The sequence below is a fragment of the Morchella importuna genome (genome assembly GCF_003444635.1).
Source record: "Morchella importuna strain M04M26 chromosome Unknown Morimp01GS001, whole genome shotgun sequence".
NCBI lineage: Eukaryota > Fungi > Ascomycota > Pezizomycetes > Pezizales > Morchellaceae > Morchella > Morchella importuna.
The window spans coordinates 2,175,079-2,188,665 of record NW_025763398.1 but is presented as its reverse complement, the minus strand read 5'-3'; the positions used below and the strand labels follow the sequence as shown (position 1 = coordinate 2,188,665).

The 13,587-nt window shown below is 45.8% G+C and overlaps 7 protein-coding genes across 7 annotated transcripts; 3 read left to right on the top strand and 4 right to left on the bottom strand.

The window, feature by feature from the left end:
• Window positions 1–141: 141 nt before the first annotated feature.
• Window positions 142–927, bottom strand: LAJ45_00547 (uncharacterized protein; the record flags this gene model as incomplete). Its single annotated transcript, XM_046110148.1, has 1 exon — window positions 142–927. One exon carries the CDS (start codon window positions 925–927, stop codon window positions 142–144), a length of 786 nt encoding a protein of 261 aa, XP_045976841.1.
• A 1,645-nt stretch (window positions 928–2,572) lies between these two features.
• On the top strand, window positions 2,573–3,519 carry LAJ45_00546 (uncharacterized protein; the record flags this gene model as incomplete). The annotated part of the gene is made up of 6 exons (XM_046110147.1): window positions 2,573–2,703; window positions 2,774–2,856; window positions 2,916–2,983; window positions 3,124–3,159; window positions 3,224–3,306; window positions 3,360–3,519. 6 exons carry the CDS (start codon window positions 2,573–2,575, stop codon window positions 3,517–3,519), a joined length of 561 nt encoding a protein of 186 aa, XP_045976840.1.
• Window positions 3,520–4,108: 589 nt separating this feature from the next.
• LAJ45_00545 (uncharacterized protein) lies at window positions 4,109–5,519 on the top strand (the record flags this gene model as incomplete). Its single annotated transcript, XM_046110146.1, has 8 exons — window positions 4,109–4,151; window positions 4,213–4,295; window positions 4,355–4,375; window positions 4,579–4,606; window positions 4,667–4,780; window positions 5,265–5,276; window positions 5,336–5,416; window positions 5,515–5,519. The coding sequence occupies 8 exons, from the start codon at window positions 4,109–4,111 to the stop codon at window positions 5,517–5,519; spliced, it is 387 nt and encodes a 128-aa protein (XP_045976839.1).
• A 57-nt stretch (window positions 5,520–5,576) lies between these two features.
• On the top strand, window positions 5,577–5,949 carry LAJ45_00544 (uncharacterized protein; the record flags this gene model as incomplete). The annotated part of the gene is made up of 2 exons (XM_046110145.1): window positions 5,577–5,673; window positions 5,735–5,949. The coding sequence occupies 2 exons, from the start codon at window positions 5,577–5,579 to the stop codon at window positions 5,947–5,949; spliced, it is 312 nt and encodes a 103-aa protein (XP_045976838.1).
• Window positions 5,950–6,962: 1,013 nt separating this feature from the next.
• LAJ45_00543 (uncharacterized protein) lies at window positions 6,963–8,195 on the bottom strand (the record flags this gene model as incomplete). The annotated part of the gene is made up of 1 exon (XM_046110144.1): window positions 6,963–8,195. The coding sequence occupies one exon, from the start codon at window positions 8,193–8,195 to the stop codon at window positions 6,963–6,965; it is 1,233 nt and encodes a 410-aa protein (XP_045976837.1).
• Window positions 8,196–9,720: 1,525 nt separating this feature from the next.
• LAJ45_00542 (uncharacterized protein) lies at window positions 9,721–11,004 on the bottom strand (the record flags this gene model as incomplete). The annotated part of the gene is made up of 1 exon (XM_046110143.1): window positions 9,721–11,004. One exon carries the CDS (start codon window positions 11,002–11,004, stop codon window positions 9,721–9,723), a length of 1,284 nt encoding a protein of 427 aa, XP_045976836.1.
• Window positions 11,005–12,350: 1,346 nt separating this feature from the next.
• Window positions 12,351–12,963, bottom strand: LAJ45_00541 (uncharacterized protein; the record flags this gene model as incomplete). Its single annotated transcript, XM_046110142.1, has 2 exons — window positions 12,351–12,649; window positions 12,702–12,963. 2 exons carry the CDS (start codon window positions 12,961–12,963, stop codon window positions 12,351–12,353), a joined length of 561 nt encoding a protein of 186 aa, XP_045976835.1.
• Between the last annotated feature and the right edge of the window lie 624 nt (window positions 12,964–13,587).

Genomic DNA, 13,587 nt, shown 5'->3' with positions numbered 1-13,587 from the left:
GATGAATTATGATAGACACTATGTATATGTATAATATAGCACTCCCTGCTAGGTTTACTAAAGAGCTTCTTAAAATTACAGTCAGCTCAAATACAGATATCAGGCCCCCCGATATCACGGTATTCGCTCAATCATTACTATCTACCACCTTCCCAATGTCCCTGCCTCTCCCTTCCTCGCACTACTTGCCATCATGGGCGCTCTCGTCGCCTCTCTCCACACTTTGGTGATCCAGCAAGCCGTCAAAAAGTCTCTCCACTCGACCTCTGGCATGCCCGCAGCTCCCGCAGCCTGATCATCGTAGATCTCCACCGCCCTACCATTCTCACCATAGCTGTCCGGGGACACTGCATTCTCCCTAGCCACAATCTTTTCAACTGGCTCCCACATCTTCCAGACACCATCATCTTTGCCGCCTTCATCAACCGACATGCGGATCCGATGCTCCACAAGCTTCCCGGGCGCCTTGGCCATAAAGTTCACTGTCCATGTCCCGCCCGAGAACCATCCCGCCTTGAACTCCATTGTCCCGTACCCATACCCGCCCGAATTCTTCCCGTGGCGGAAGCACGTGAGGTTGTAGTCTGCGCCCACGGGGGTCTTTGTAATCTCATACAATATGTGGTCCTTATCCAGAATGCTGGTCCGAGAGTCGCGGGTGAGCTCCGATGAAGCTTGTCCCTCGGGGGTCTCTTTGACACGTGGTTTCACGAACGCATTGAGGTGAACCTTGAGTCCACCAGAGGAAAGTGACTGTGGGAGCCTGTAAAGAGGATTATCAGGGCCTGTTGCGAGGGGCGGCGCTGGGGCGGGAGTGGGAGTGAGGCCAGTGGGTGATGGGGGGGTAATGTCGATTGTAACAGAGCCGCCGTGGGCGATGGGCTGTGGAAAGATGATTGAAGAGGCAATCTCAAGGGTGAGCGTCATGGTTGATTTGTTGGAAGGTATCTAAGGGTTAACTGCAAAGATGTGTTGTGTTATCCGTGGAAGATTTTAACAGCTGGAGGTCTCGGATTACTGAGATGGGATGGCGTCATCCCTGTCGAATACTATTGAGCCGCAATTCGGGTTAGGGTTCGAAGCTACCCACTGGATAGTGGATACTGATCTTCAAGGCGTTTTTTCTAGATAAAAATCTCCCCTGTGACAGTTATCTAGCTCTGCTTCGCTATTGGAGTTGTGTTGTGGACCACCAAAAAGTGGATGGTGGTGGCGGTAGCCGAGTGAGAGTTAGTGACGCTACGAGGTTGCGACATAATCTGTCACTCATCCCCAAAGCATGTATTGACCTCCGATCATAGATAATATCTCTACGATCCACCTGTAAAAATTATACCAGATCCGATACTCAACAGTATCAAACTTAAGATCGGGCCACGAAGTCCGAAGTCTCTGAGATACAAGATCGTGACACTCAATCAATGGAATATCTATCCGAGTCACCTGTACACATGCAGGGACCAAGACTCGAGCCCCGCAGCTCCTTTATTCTACTCTAGGGTGTCGGAGGAGTACCTTAGAGCGCTTATCCGTTATACTGATACGCAAAAGCTTGGGGTTCATGCACGAGTATGTGTGTCTCACTATACAAAGTCAAAGAGGTCAAATCAATGCATGACTCAAAATCGTTGAGTAGAGTATGTAGATATAATCTCTTCACTGAGATCTGGCGGTCTCATATTACCTACTTCTTGTAATGAGGGGTTTTTATCACTGGTCACCTATTGTCACGAGAGAACAAGCGATAATCCTGTGGCAAAGACATGCATGACGTTTTATAAAGCATAAATCGCTTTGGACAAAATTGATGTCTGGTATCATGGAATAGCTTTACACGCGCAGAGCACCGAAGTTTCAAAACTTTCCGAAGTTACATCAGTAATTTATCTCCACCATAGGATAATATGAATCGCAATTAATGAATTAAACAAAAAAAAAAAAACGATAATATGGATCGCAACCCAATCGCTTCGAGTGATATCTGATGATGGCAACTGGTAGTCCAATAGGATCCCTTTATATAACTCTTGGTGCCAACCCTTTTATTGGATTTAGGAGGTAGGCGAGATTTGAATCACGCCAGCCATACCCTATTTGGAACACTCCCTCTAAACTACGGCTATCACGACTCAATTGGGTACCGCACGCTCCTATGTTCATCCAAGCTGTATGTTTTATATTTGCCAACTGCCGGAGGAAAGAAAACGGCCGAATTTCTCCCCGAATTTTCATTTCTAGCCTTGCCGAGCGCTGCTAGATCTGAAAGGCTCAATCACCGAGAAAGGGATTAAGTTCAGATACGTGGTAAGGTTCCGATGTTGTGCTGTGTTGTATTGCGGCTAGCTGGCTGGGGTTCACTATTAGAGTAAGACCGATCCCATTGAAATGGGGTGGGGGTCCGAAAAACAAAACGCTTGATCGGATTTAACGGAGAGAAGACGAAAAAAATTAAAAAGTAAAAAAAGTTAACGATTGTCCGGCCTGTCACTCGTGTTCCCGGTCAACAGCCCCGATCCTGGTCGTGGCTCCACCATGTCTTAGACAATTCGAAACAAAACTTCGGTCCACTGAAATGTTAACGGAGCGGAAAATGCAACTTTATTTTGATTCGGATCCACGGACGTCAACTGATGACGCCCGCCGCTTCTATCTGATGGGAGGTGTCGGGGTGACGCGGGACAAGAACCGATGCCGCTGTAAAGGGTAATGATCGGTCATACCAGCAAATTTATTGTGTTCCCTTATTTGTACCTAACAAGCCGTATCATAACAGATCTATGAAAAGTAGATTTGTCGTTCTTTCCTCCTGCAGCAGTGGGAAAAGGTGGTCCATACGGACTACGGCGGTCGATATATGTAAGTAGGTAGCCTACCGTGAGTGATAGGGAGTCTAACTGACACCAAATATTGGCCAGTTCTCCGGGCCCGCCTCTGCATATTCCATAGCAGAGAAACAATGCCACGTCCAAGCTCAGTATTCTCAGTACATACCCGTTTTATTTCACTATAATTGTAGGGCTTTATACATATCCGCTCCCCGGGCCACTGGCCCCACAGCTTGAAGCCTGTTTTTCTTTTTTCTTTCTTTTGCGTCCTGTTCGACATTCCGATGAGGTGTTCCAGATCATACACGACGGAGTCAGACCGATTACATCAAAAGTTCGCCTGTGCTCTCTTCCTTGTGGGGTCCGAAATCCGCGATCATGTCCTCATGAGGCGTTAGAATAGGTATGAATTCCGTAATAAATGGATGGCCTTGATCAGAAGACGCATCTTGCACTCCGTACCAGGAAATCCAAGCCTTAAGTATGGTTTATGCGGAATTCGAGGGATGTCAATGATTCGTTAATGCGTGCTAGGGACACCCGTCATAAGACCTTATCTAGCATCACCTTCGCATCAGTCCGCTCGGGAGAGGGCTTGATGCTAATTGATCCAAACCATCAAGCCTCTCTCGCCAGTCCCAGCAGTGACAGCTTGGCTGACAGCAATACACTCGCCCTTAAAGAGATCTCTTGAACCGTGTACGTCTCATGCACTGCAATCATGGGAGAGCCCCGGAAGAATCATGCATATCACGGCATCAATAAAACTTTGGGCTAGGGTATCGATGTTCAACTGGTTAAGATACCCCGAGAGCTCCGAGCTCCGTTATCGGAGCTCAGGGAGAAATTGAAGATCGATCACCGTTGTCCCAACGCAAATTGCGAGATGATCGACAGGACGTTCGGCCCTACGAATATTGCTTGAGTACTCAGAAAGATAGTGAAAAAAGGAAAAAGGAAAATGAAAGAAGGAAAAATGTGACAAGCACAAAAGCGAGAAACACGCCCTATCATAAGGATCTATACGCCCGCAGTCAATTACCCCTCCGGAGCCGCTCCCCACTAGCGGCCAGCGCGGGGAGGGGGGTGGACAGCGGACATGTCCCAATCTCGTAAAATCACCGGAAATGGGTTCACTCCGCAAAAAAAAAAAAAAAAAAAAAAGGACCCGACGGATTGGAATGACCACTCAAGGGAATTAATTGCCATAAGTAACTCCCATTAATAGTCGGTGAAACCCATAACTTACAAGCCGACTGCCTAGAGTAGGTACTCAGTTGACCATGCATCCTCTGCAGCAGGAGGATCTTCATTGCCAGGACGAGAGTAACCTCGTACGGCATGAGGCTCGGGATGCGTCCTTGCGGCTTACTTTAGCGGGCTCGAGCCTCGACTGGCCTGGCTGCAGAGATCTTCTATGGCCAGTTTACGGCTTTCCAGCTTTCTTTCCTTTTGAGCGCTTATGAATTCGTAATTCCTTGCTGCCCCGCTGCTGGCCCCGCCGCACATATTGCTTAATCCGATCTCAGGTGACCATTATTCCTGTCTTGGTTCAACTAAGAGACACAGCGGCCACTCCGAGAATTTCGATATGCCCCAGAGGGGGGCAACCTAGAGCATATACGGAATGAATGGTTGATGGCCGAGATGTAGTGGGTAGCAGTTCATGGAGCAGATGTATGGTTAAGTTAGTCTCAAGCCAGGCCAAGGAAAATAGAGATATTGTGGAGACCGCACTTTTGATATACCAAAGAAAAGCGGGTCTCGAAGCTTTCATGTAGGTACGTACATATTAGAGGATCCGGTATGTACAGCAGCTTAAATGTTAACACTGGAAGTAGAATATGCCAGAAAATTGTTGCTCCGCTACCCCCCTTTAATAATTCTTCTCCCGAAAGAACTCGGGGAGTTTCTCAGGTTGTGGTGCTATCCCCGAACACGAGTATATAACGAATGTCGGTAGATCTTTAATTCCATAGACGCAGCAGCGGCCTAGAGCCACGTTGTTGGTGTATTTCTCCGATAAATGTTTTCTGATGGACAGCACTCTAGAGGGAAGGTGTGAGTACATGTACCTATTCTACGATACGCACATACTCCTCTGTGACATGCATGACCTACATGCCACCGGTCCTCTATCTAAGACTATGGAAGAAATATACCCCATATGAACCAGCTTCAGCATTTGCAGGTCAAGCCGTAGCGGGGAAACAAGATACGGCTAGTCATCCCCGTGCGGTTAGATCCACCTATTCTTGGCAATGGCCCGTGCAGGGGGGGGGGGGGGTAGAGGAGCAAAGCTTCCAATCCCCGCAGGTCTCAAAGGGCTGAGCTCGCCGTTATTAAAAGGCTTGAGGCAGCCACAGGAAAAAAAAGAGCTTTGATGGATGTAAGGGGTGGTTGTGCAAAGCCAACATCGAGTATGATCACTGCGGCGAGTTACCGTTGAAAGTCAGTACTATCCAAACTTAACTGAGGAATATCAAACGAACAAACGAACAAACGACCAGGATCATTGCGGCGAAGACGACTAGCACTAGATATATTCAGCATATTTTTGATTACACACTTTTCACATTACATACATATAGGTAAATACTCCCCCAAGGTTCCCTTTTTATATAAATCTTCTGTGATTTCTCCCGCATCTCAATCAATAACAAGACGCTGATCTTATTATCCCTCTTAGTTTAACTACTCACCACCTACAATATTTCCCACACATAACCTCAAAACAAACCTATCCTCAAGATGATGATCAGCTCAATGCGTCTTGCGAGTCATATTATGACCTCGCGAGTGTTTGAACGCTATTTCATTGAGACAGAGAGCCAGGATACACTGTCTGGTAAGTTCCAATCCGACGCTGTATCTGTTATTACGACAATAGTGCTGACTCTAAACCAAAGCCTTCTGCAAACAATCACATTTTGTCGCGCCCTTCTATATCATCCTCCATCCTTCACCAAGGATGTATACCTGCCTAGTCAGGGTTAACAATCGAGAATACGCCTCTAGTACGGGTGTTAAATTTGAGACTGAGAATGAAGCACGCGAGTGCGCAGCAGGCGTAGCACTGGACCGCTTGATGGGTGATACGATCGGTTATTGCGAGGCAGTATAGAAACCGCCTTACACGCGTGGGGTAGGACAGGAGAGACAGGACAGGAAAGATTGGGATTGGAGTATGGGTTATGCATGTTTGGCGCGTGGCATCTTTGAATTTTTGGGCGAAACTTTTATTGGGCATATTTTTCTTTTGGAGGGGAGCAATTGGCGTTTTTAATTTCCAGCGAGGGTGCATTCTTTTTTATTTTTTTCTTCTACGAAAACCATTCTTTATTTTTAGGGGAACATTTTCATAATTCAGACAAACAAAACCTTGATTTTTGTGATACCTCATCCTACATGCAAATGTTTCGTCAGCGCGTTAGTGACATTAGTGTGATTCCTAAGTTTCGGTGTCTCCGGCATGACCCATGGGTGTCTTTAACGAGGTCTACGCTCGGGCTTTGGTAAACAGATCTCGTGTCGATCCTGTAATCTGGGGTGCCATCTGATCAGCTGAATCACTTGTGTGTACGTCCATGACCACAGTTGTGTTGCACATGCACTAGGTATGGTGTAGAGCTACAATATTAATGTTGCACAATACACAAGCGGATGTGTAAATTAGGCAGTTCTAGAGGCAGGCGTATCGATATCCTTGACGGATATTAGTACCTACAGCTAAAATAACACTGAAGCGGAGATTGATGATTCATCAGTTGCTATGGGTTTTTGTTCTGGAAACATCCGGGTTCCTTGGACCAGTATATGTAGTGTAATAATAGTATCTCAGGGGACAATGCAAGAAAGGTCACATAAGATCTTCAGTATGTAGAGGATGTACGTACAGGAGATACGGCACAGTGAAATTGCTGCGGAGTTAAATCGAGCTAGAACCTGAAGAGAAGGTCCTTAATGCTCCTCCCGCATTTTATGCTATTGTCGCGGTACTAACACAGTATTTGTACATGTACTTATGCACCCCCTTTCCATACTCTACCTACATGCACATATTACAGTGTAACTCTCATTTATTTTAGATATCATATTCTACCAGGCTGGTTGAACTATAATATATAACAAACTCAATCAATTTCTACTAACAACTCCATTGTTATCACTCGGCCCAAACACAAACCCCTTCCAGTTATCGCTGAGCTTTCTAGCACAATCAACAAGCTGCAACTCTCTAACTCCCGCGATCAGCCTTACAGCACCCTCCAATGCCTTATCCATATCCTCGCCTGCTATGTGCAAGTCACTCTCCACCAAGACCCTGTCTTCAGGCGCCCCGCTAATTGTCTCCATGATCTTACCAACATGACCTTTGACAGGTCTGGCATTTATTGTAGTTGAGAACGAGAAGTAGACATGTGAAGGATAACGATGCTTCGCTGACGGCGGGGTAAGATACTGTTGCAGCGTTTGCGGAGGTGCAGAGAATGAGTGAAGGCATACTCTAGGGGGAAACGGCTTTTGACTAGTAGTTCGTGGTGCAGGTTGACTCTTCTTGGGCCGGAGCCAAGAATAGTCCTCATCGCCCTCCCCAGCAAACTCATCATCTTCACCCTCGTTGTTATCACTACTATCCTCTTCATCATCACCAAAATCTGGAAGATATTGATGTCCATCTTGCCCCTTCCTCCTTCGGCGTTTCATCTCTTTGCGACTCTCAACAATAAGCTCATGGCCCTTCCACAGCTCCCTGAAAGTATCAAACAGCGCACCGTGACATTGAACTCCATGCACACTAACAGCTCTCTGCAGCTCTCCAGCCAGCTTAAGTTGTGCTACGAACACTCGCTTTTGATGCTCCATCGAAATTTTATGGGGGCTCAACCTCTTCCCATCCTGCTCTTCATCATCATGATCGACTTGAGCAGGTTCGTGTAACTCATCATTCGGGAATGGTATTCTAAAACCTCTGTCGAGCCCAATTTCTCCCACAAGAGCCACTGGGAATCTCTCTAGATTCCCCCGGAGCTCACTTATAACCTCAGAGAGCTTCCTGGGCTCCGGTAGGCTAGCAATAAGCTCATTGGGTGGATTAGACGTCAGTGCTCTCTGGTAATGCGCAACTTTGCGGTCTTCTACCGAGAGCTTCTGAAGGTCCTCACGGGAGTCATCCCATATCAGATACGAGAACCAAGGATGGTAGCCAAAGCTTGGTATCACTTTACCCCTATTCTCTTCAGGAACTTTGGGGTCGTACACTCCATATTTTGTGGCAAGTTCGGCAACGAGTGGTTGGTCTGATATACGGGTTCCCATGACTATGATCCCAGAGGCTTTCATGGCGGGTATGGTGTGGGTTGAAGCCATTGTGTCTGTGGGGTGGCAATGTGCGTCGTGGACACCAAGGGACCAAACTGAGCTCGGGAGAGGCTCATATTCGGTATGAGGGGGGGAATCGCTTTGTGAAGTGGGACACATCTTGGGGTGAAGCTTTGGGGTAGATAAGTGAAGTTGGTGTTTATCGGGGAATGGTGTAACTAAACGTTCTAAAGAAGCTGGTAATTTCTTGGCACTAAGTCAATGACGATCAGTGATCCTTGCTTTTGTACGACTTGAAATGAGTATCTAAATAACATCATGAGTGTTGTGATGCCTTCAAAGTACAAGTTCAAGTTACACATCAACTGCTTTGCGATTGTACCGAAGAAAGAATAATTACCAGTACCTACGTAGTTAGGAACAAAGCACCTTAGAGTCTTGAGATATGAAGCTAATGTGCTTTCCAATTTCTTTGCGTATGTAGAGTATAGGCTCGATCATTTCCGTCGTCAGCTGTAAGTAATATGGGTAAAGGGTAATGATCGAGCTACGAGCGAGGCATCAATGCGCACCTTAAAGGCACCTTGAAATCTGGATAAACTCAATCTTAGATAGCTACCGAGAAAGCTTAAATAATATGTTCTATGCGCAAAGGATATTTGTATTATAATTAGCTTTGATAAGTAATGGTCGTTTTAGGAGAAGATAAATGTTCAAAATTCTGATAGCCGCCTCAAGATCTGGTGTCTTTGATATCATTCGATTCCTAGATCTGTAGGTACACCATGCCCGTGACCGGGTAACATTAATTTAAGTGTTGATGGAATGAATAGTAAATTAGTAATGCGTGAATTGACTTTAAGCACTGAACCAATCGGTTTAGAGCAAAGGCATATTTAAATCCCCAATATTACTAACCCCCGAGAAAGTATAATACGGACCATCCCCTAGCTTAGATGCAATGATCGTTTTAGGAGAAAACATTTTGATAACCCTTGACCATACATGGATACCCACCTATATACATACAGTATGTAGGTATGAATTTATTTGTTATTAGAGTTTGTTACTAACAAATCTACAATTTGGTAATATATCTGCATTGGTTCCCCAGCATATATCACTGTATGAACCCATTGGCGGTCTAGTCGGAGATATCTCCAGATACGATATTAACTCGGGACTGTTTCTATTCAGACTGTCGATGCATCTACCAAGAGTGCATAATTATAAGCTATCGATAAGAGACCATGTATTTATCTCGTAACACATACACACGCATCATGCCAAATATATAGTAAGGCAAATTGTAAAGCAGCGAAGCGAAACTGACAGGTGCCAAGAGCAATACGAGGCGGTGATTCGCAGCTGCAAGGGCACGATGGGAGGGTAGAGTACAAGGGCACGGGAAGTCGGTTGTACTATACACTGGCATGCACAACAAACACTAAGAGGCGGAGTACACGTAAGGCTATGTGGTCTAGAAGGCGCATATCGCAGGAGATAGAGGAAGGAGAATATGCAATCATGCATCGATTTCTGATGTGACCTTAGTACTTGTAGTTAATATTATCTATTGGGGCCATGGTGCAGGTGTCATTTCCACCTCTGCAGAATCTCCTTCGATATATTCCTCCACAATAACGGGTGCGTACTCCCCAGACTCGTCATCTTCCTCTAAGCCCACCATTTCAAGTTCCACCATTTCTCCTTCTTCGGTTTGGACCATTCCCCTTCTCACTACGTCTTTGACATTCAATGCCCAGTCAAACTTCTTCATGGCTAGCGACTCAATTTCTTTATACTGCTCGAGGATGTCGCTTTTTCTAACCTTGGCCTTCCCTTTCCCCTGTTCTGCGTCGTCGTCAATAATCTCGGCGAGGCCTTTCCCAAACCCTCGTAAAAGCTTGGCTAACCAACTATCTTCTCCTTCCCCGCCTCCCACAAATTGTGCCAGAAACACCTCATCAACATACTCCATTTGTGTCAGTAGAACTTCCATCAAGTCCCCAAAAAATTCTTTCTGCTCTTCGAAAATTGCAGTTTTACATGTTAGAGTTAACCCTAACAGTCTTCTCCATTGCTCCATGGCCGAGTAGCACCCCAGTGTAACCGCCATCAAGAAGGCCAGCTGTATCTCCCCCAACATCTGTTTCTCCCCGTCTCCACCGCCAATGCCCAGCTTCCCAACAATATCGCCCAATGCCCAAGACCTATCTTTGGCCATGATGGTCCTGTCTCTCCCAATGGCACCTTCAGGCCAAGTGCGTTTCAGGTCTACAGGCGTCCATTCGATCTCTGCAGCCACATCCTCGCCCTTCAATAATTCCATCAACTTCTCCTCCTCCTTATCCCTGTCCATCTTTGAACTTGAAACGCTGCTGCACTTTAACCCCGTCCCTAAACACCGTAGCAACAAAGCTTCGTCTATATGTTCACTCAGTGCTTCCCATTGCTCTGCATCTGGCCGGGTTGACCCCTCTTTCCCATCTTTAGCTGGCTGTCGGTATATTGTCAAGGATTCCCCGTATAATTGTGCTAGGTTTGCCCTAATCCGTAGTACCTCATCGACACCCATATCTGACTCCTCGAGGAGTTTTTCTGAAGCTGCATCATATTTTGTGATGATGACAGAGTGTTGGCCCGCGTCCGCAGCTTTGAACCAGAAGCCGGTTCGTAGTGACATATCACCCTGAGGAGAGAAATAAACAAAATGGAGTCCCGGTGGTATGTATTTTATGCCCTGGAAGCGGTCGGTTGAATTGAATGAGGCTAGATCGATGCCAACAAACGATTTCGGGGGTAGGCCGAGGAGGAGCAGTGTCGTTTGAAGGTGATATTGGTGTTGGTGAGACATTTTTGATCTAAATATCGGAACAGGCCCTATAGAAGGACTTAGGCTTTGGGTTGAGGGACTGTAGCTATGGTAGACACTAGCAAATAGTAAATTATAAACCTTGGCTTATGTATGCTCAAAGCCTGAACTTGTGGTTAGATATAGGGTAGTTACCCTACCGTGTCTGGGGCTTTCCCGTGATGATAATAATTAGGCCCACTGTAGCTAGAGCTTCATGCCGCTGTCACTCGCAGTGCATCAGTGCATGAGACAAGGAAACCATGATATCATAGATGCATATTGCGGCGGGACAAAACAAGTGACCCCAGGCTCAAAGCATGATGTCACTTCTAAAAACAACAATCATGGCATGTCCAGTCATGATCATCGCTAGCTCAGATGCAAGCATTCTCATAAAAGGTCAATGATCATGTATCCATTTTTGAGAAACACTCTCTACAGCGTAGGGCAGGTATTCAGGCAGGAAATAAGAACATTAAGATCTTTAACATTCCTTTTCAACTAATTAAATGATGATGACTCCTACATTAAATATATATGCTATTGATGAGTAGAGCAGTCACTATTTTGTCCGGCCCAAATGAATCCCCTAGCTCCCAACCAATAAGCATTAGAGCAGGTCCCTCAAGAACGAGGTCGACCTAGCCTTCACCACCCGCCCAAAGACCGCTAAATACGATTATATGTCCTTCCAACACATTGGCCTAAAGCCCCGCACCAAATCATGGTAACAATGAAGATACCAAATAACGAACGGAAAAACTGACCAAAAACAACGCCAGTCTATAACAACCCTTCCCCAACCCATGACGAAAACAAAGCCGAATAGCGAGAGTAAGAATAAAAAATACAAATAAGAAGCGAATGAGAAGGTATTAAACACCCATAAATAGCAAAGAAAAGTCAACAAGCAGGGGCAGCAAAGAAAAAAGTTAATCAGCCTCCGCATCATTATGGATTACACCCGTCTTCTTTCAGCTCCATATAAGGGTATATCGCACCGTACGATATATTATGTACGGTGGTTTAGTCATTAGATATTCTCCCCGTCAGAAAGGGTATCAATGAAACAAAAGGCCAGAAGTGAAAAAGAAAAACAAGGGGAAACTTCCCAAACACCAGTCCCATGATCGCCATGAATCGTAAGTTACAAAAGAAAAAAAGGGGTAGAAATAAGTTAAAAAAAACATTACTGCCGAATCCGGTTTCGTAACAATATTGCAATGATTGATTGTGCAATAGGGTATCTCTTTTCACAATTATTACTCCACGTTTCGTACTCGATACAGCGTTGAAAAAACGGCCGCATCCGGTAGCAATAAAGCCAGATATGCGGCAGTGGTCGATTATACATCCATTGTTTCAGTGTCGGATTGTCCAGCCAGTGTCTCACTCCCAGACTCCCATACAGACTGGGTATCTTCAATTGGGCTACGAGAGCCTGAAGAAATGGATGATGAAGATCCCATAGTCCACTCGTCATCCTCGGAATGGTAGTCGCCATCAAAGTCGTTCAAGGCATAAGAGTAGTTATGGGAATAACTGTTTCCAATTTCGAGAAAATCGTAATCCCAGCGGAACTCCTTGTCAGGCTGAAGCCTTGCCAAGAACTTGGTCTTTGCGACATAAAAGGTTGCAGCGGCCACTGTCAAATTGTTAGTCTTACTGGTGGGCGAAGCGGAATGAATAAAGCTTACAGAAACTTCCAGCAATCAAGTCAACGGCATAGTGGTGCTGGAGATAAAGAGTGGCCCACCAGATCCACAAGGTGTAGCCGTAAAAGATCCATTTTCCACGGGGAAAAACGTGGCTCAAAAACAAAGCCTCAATAGTAGCCGATCCAGCGTGCAGGGATGGCATAGCCCCAAAAACCATGGGCGAGGCTGTGAACGTTGACGTGTATAGATCAACGCCGAAAAGGTGATCAATTCTAGCAAGACCGGCTGGAGACCCAGACATGGAGTAATTTGCTGGAGCAAGTCCATAAAGATTCTCGTACCAAGGCGGCGCACATGGAAACAAAATTTGGATCAAGACGCCAATGATGTTCATGTAACCAAAACTACGAGAAAATACCGGCAAAGTTCCTGGGGCTGCAAAGATGAAGAGAACGATGGAGCAAATAAAAGGCGCGGCAAAGTGAATTATCCCATATGGTAGCCAGGCCAATACATCGAGGAAAGCGTTGGTGTTTTTCGACAAGATATTGCTTAAGTTTGCACCGTAGATGATGTTCTCGAGGGCAGGTAAGACACGAACCCAAATGGGTGGACGGTATTCTGCTGGGATAAATCTGCAACAATGATGTGATGTGAGCGGGAAAATCCATGCTTGGTTGGTGAGCACGGGAAAGCCGGGTTCCGTTCACGTGATAATCATTAAAATGGGATGAGGCCGGTTATGACATACCTGCAGGAGTAGAACAAAACCAACCAACTCGCGATGGGTAGAAAGGGCAGAAAGAACTGTCTAGTAACGGGTAAAATTAAGGACAATATTAATAAGGTCGATATTAAGGTTTTGACGAGCGGTCCGGGGTGTTCGATAATAGATAAACAGAATATGCCAAAGATAGCGAGAATG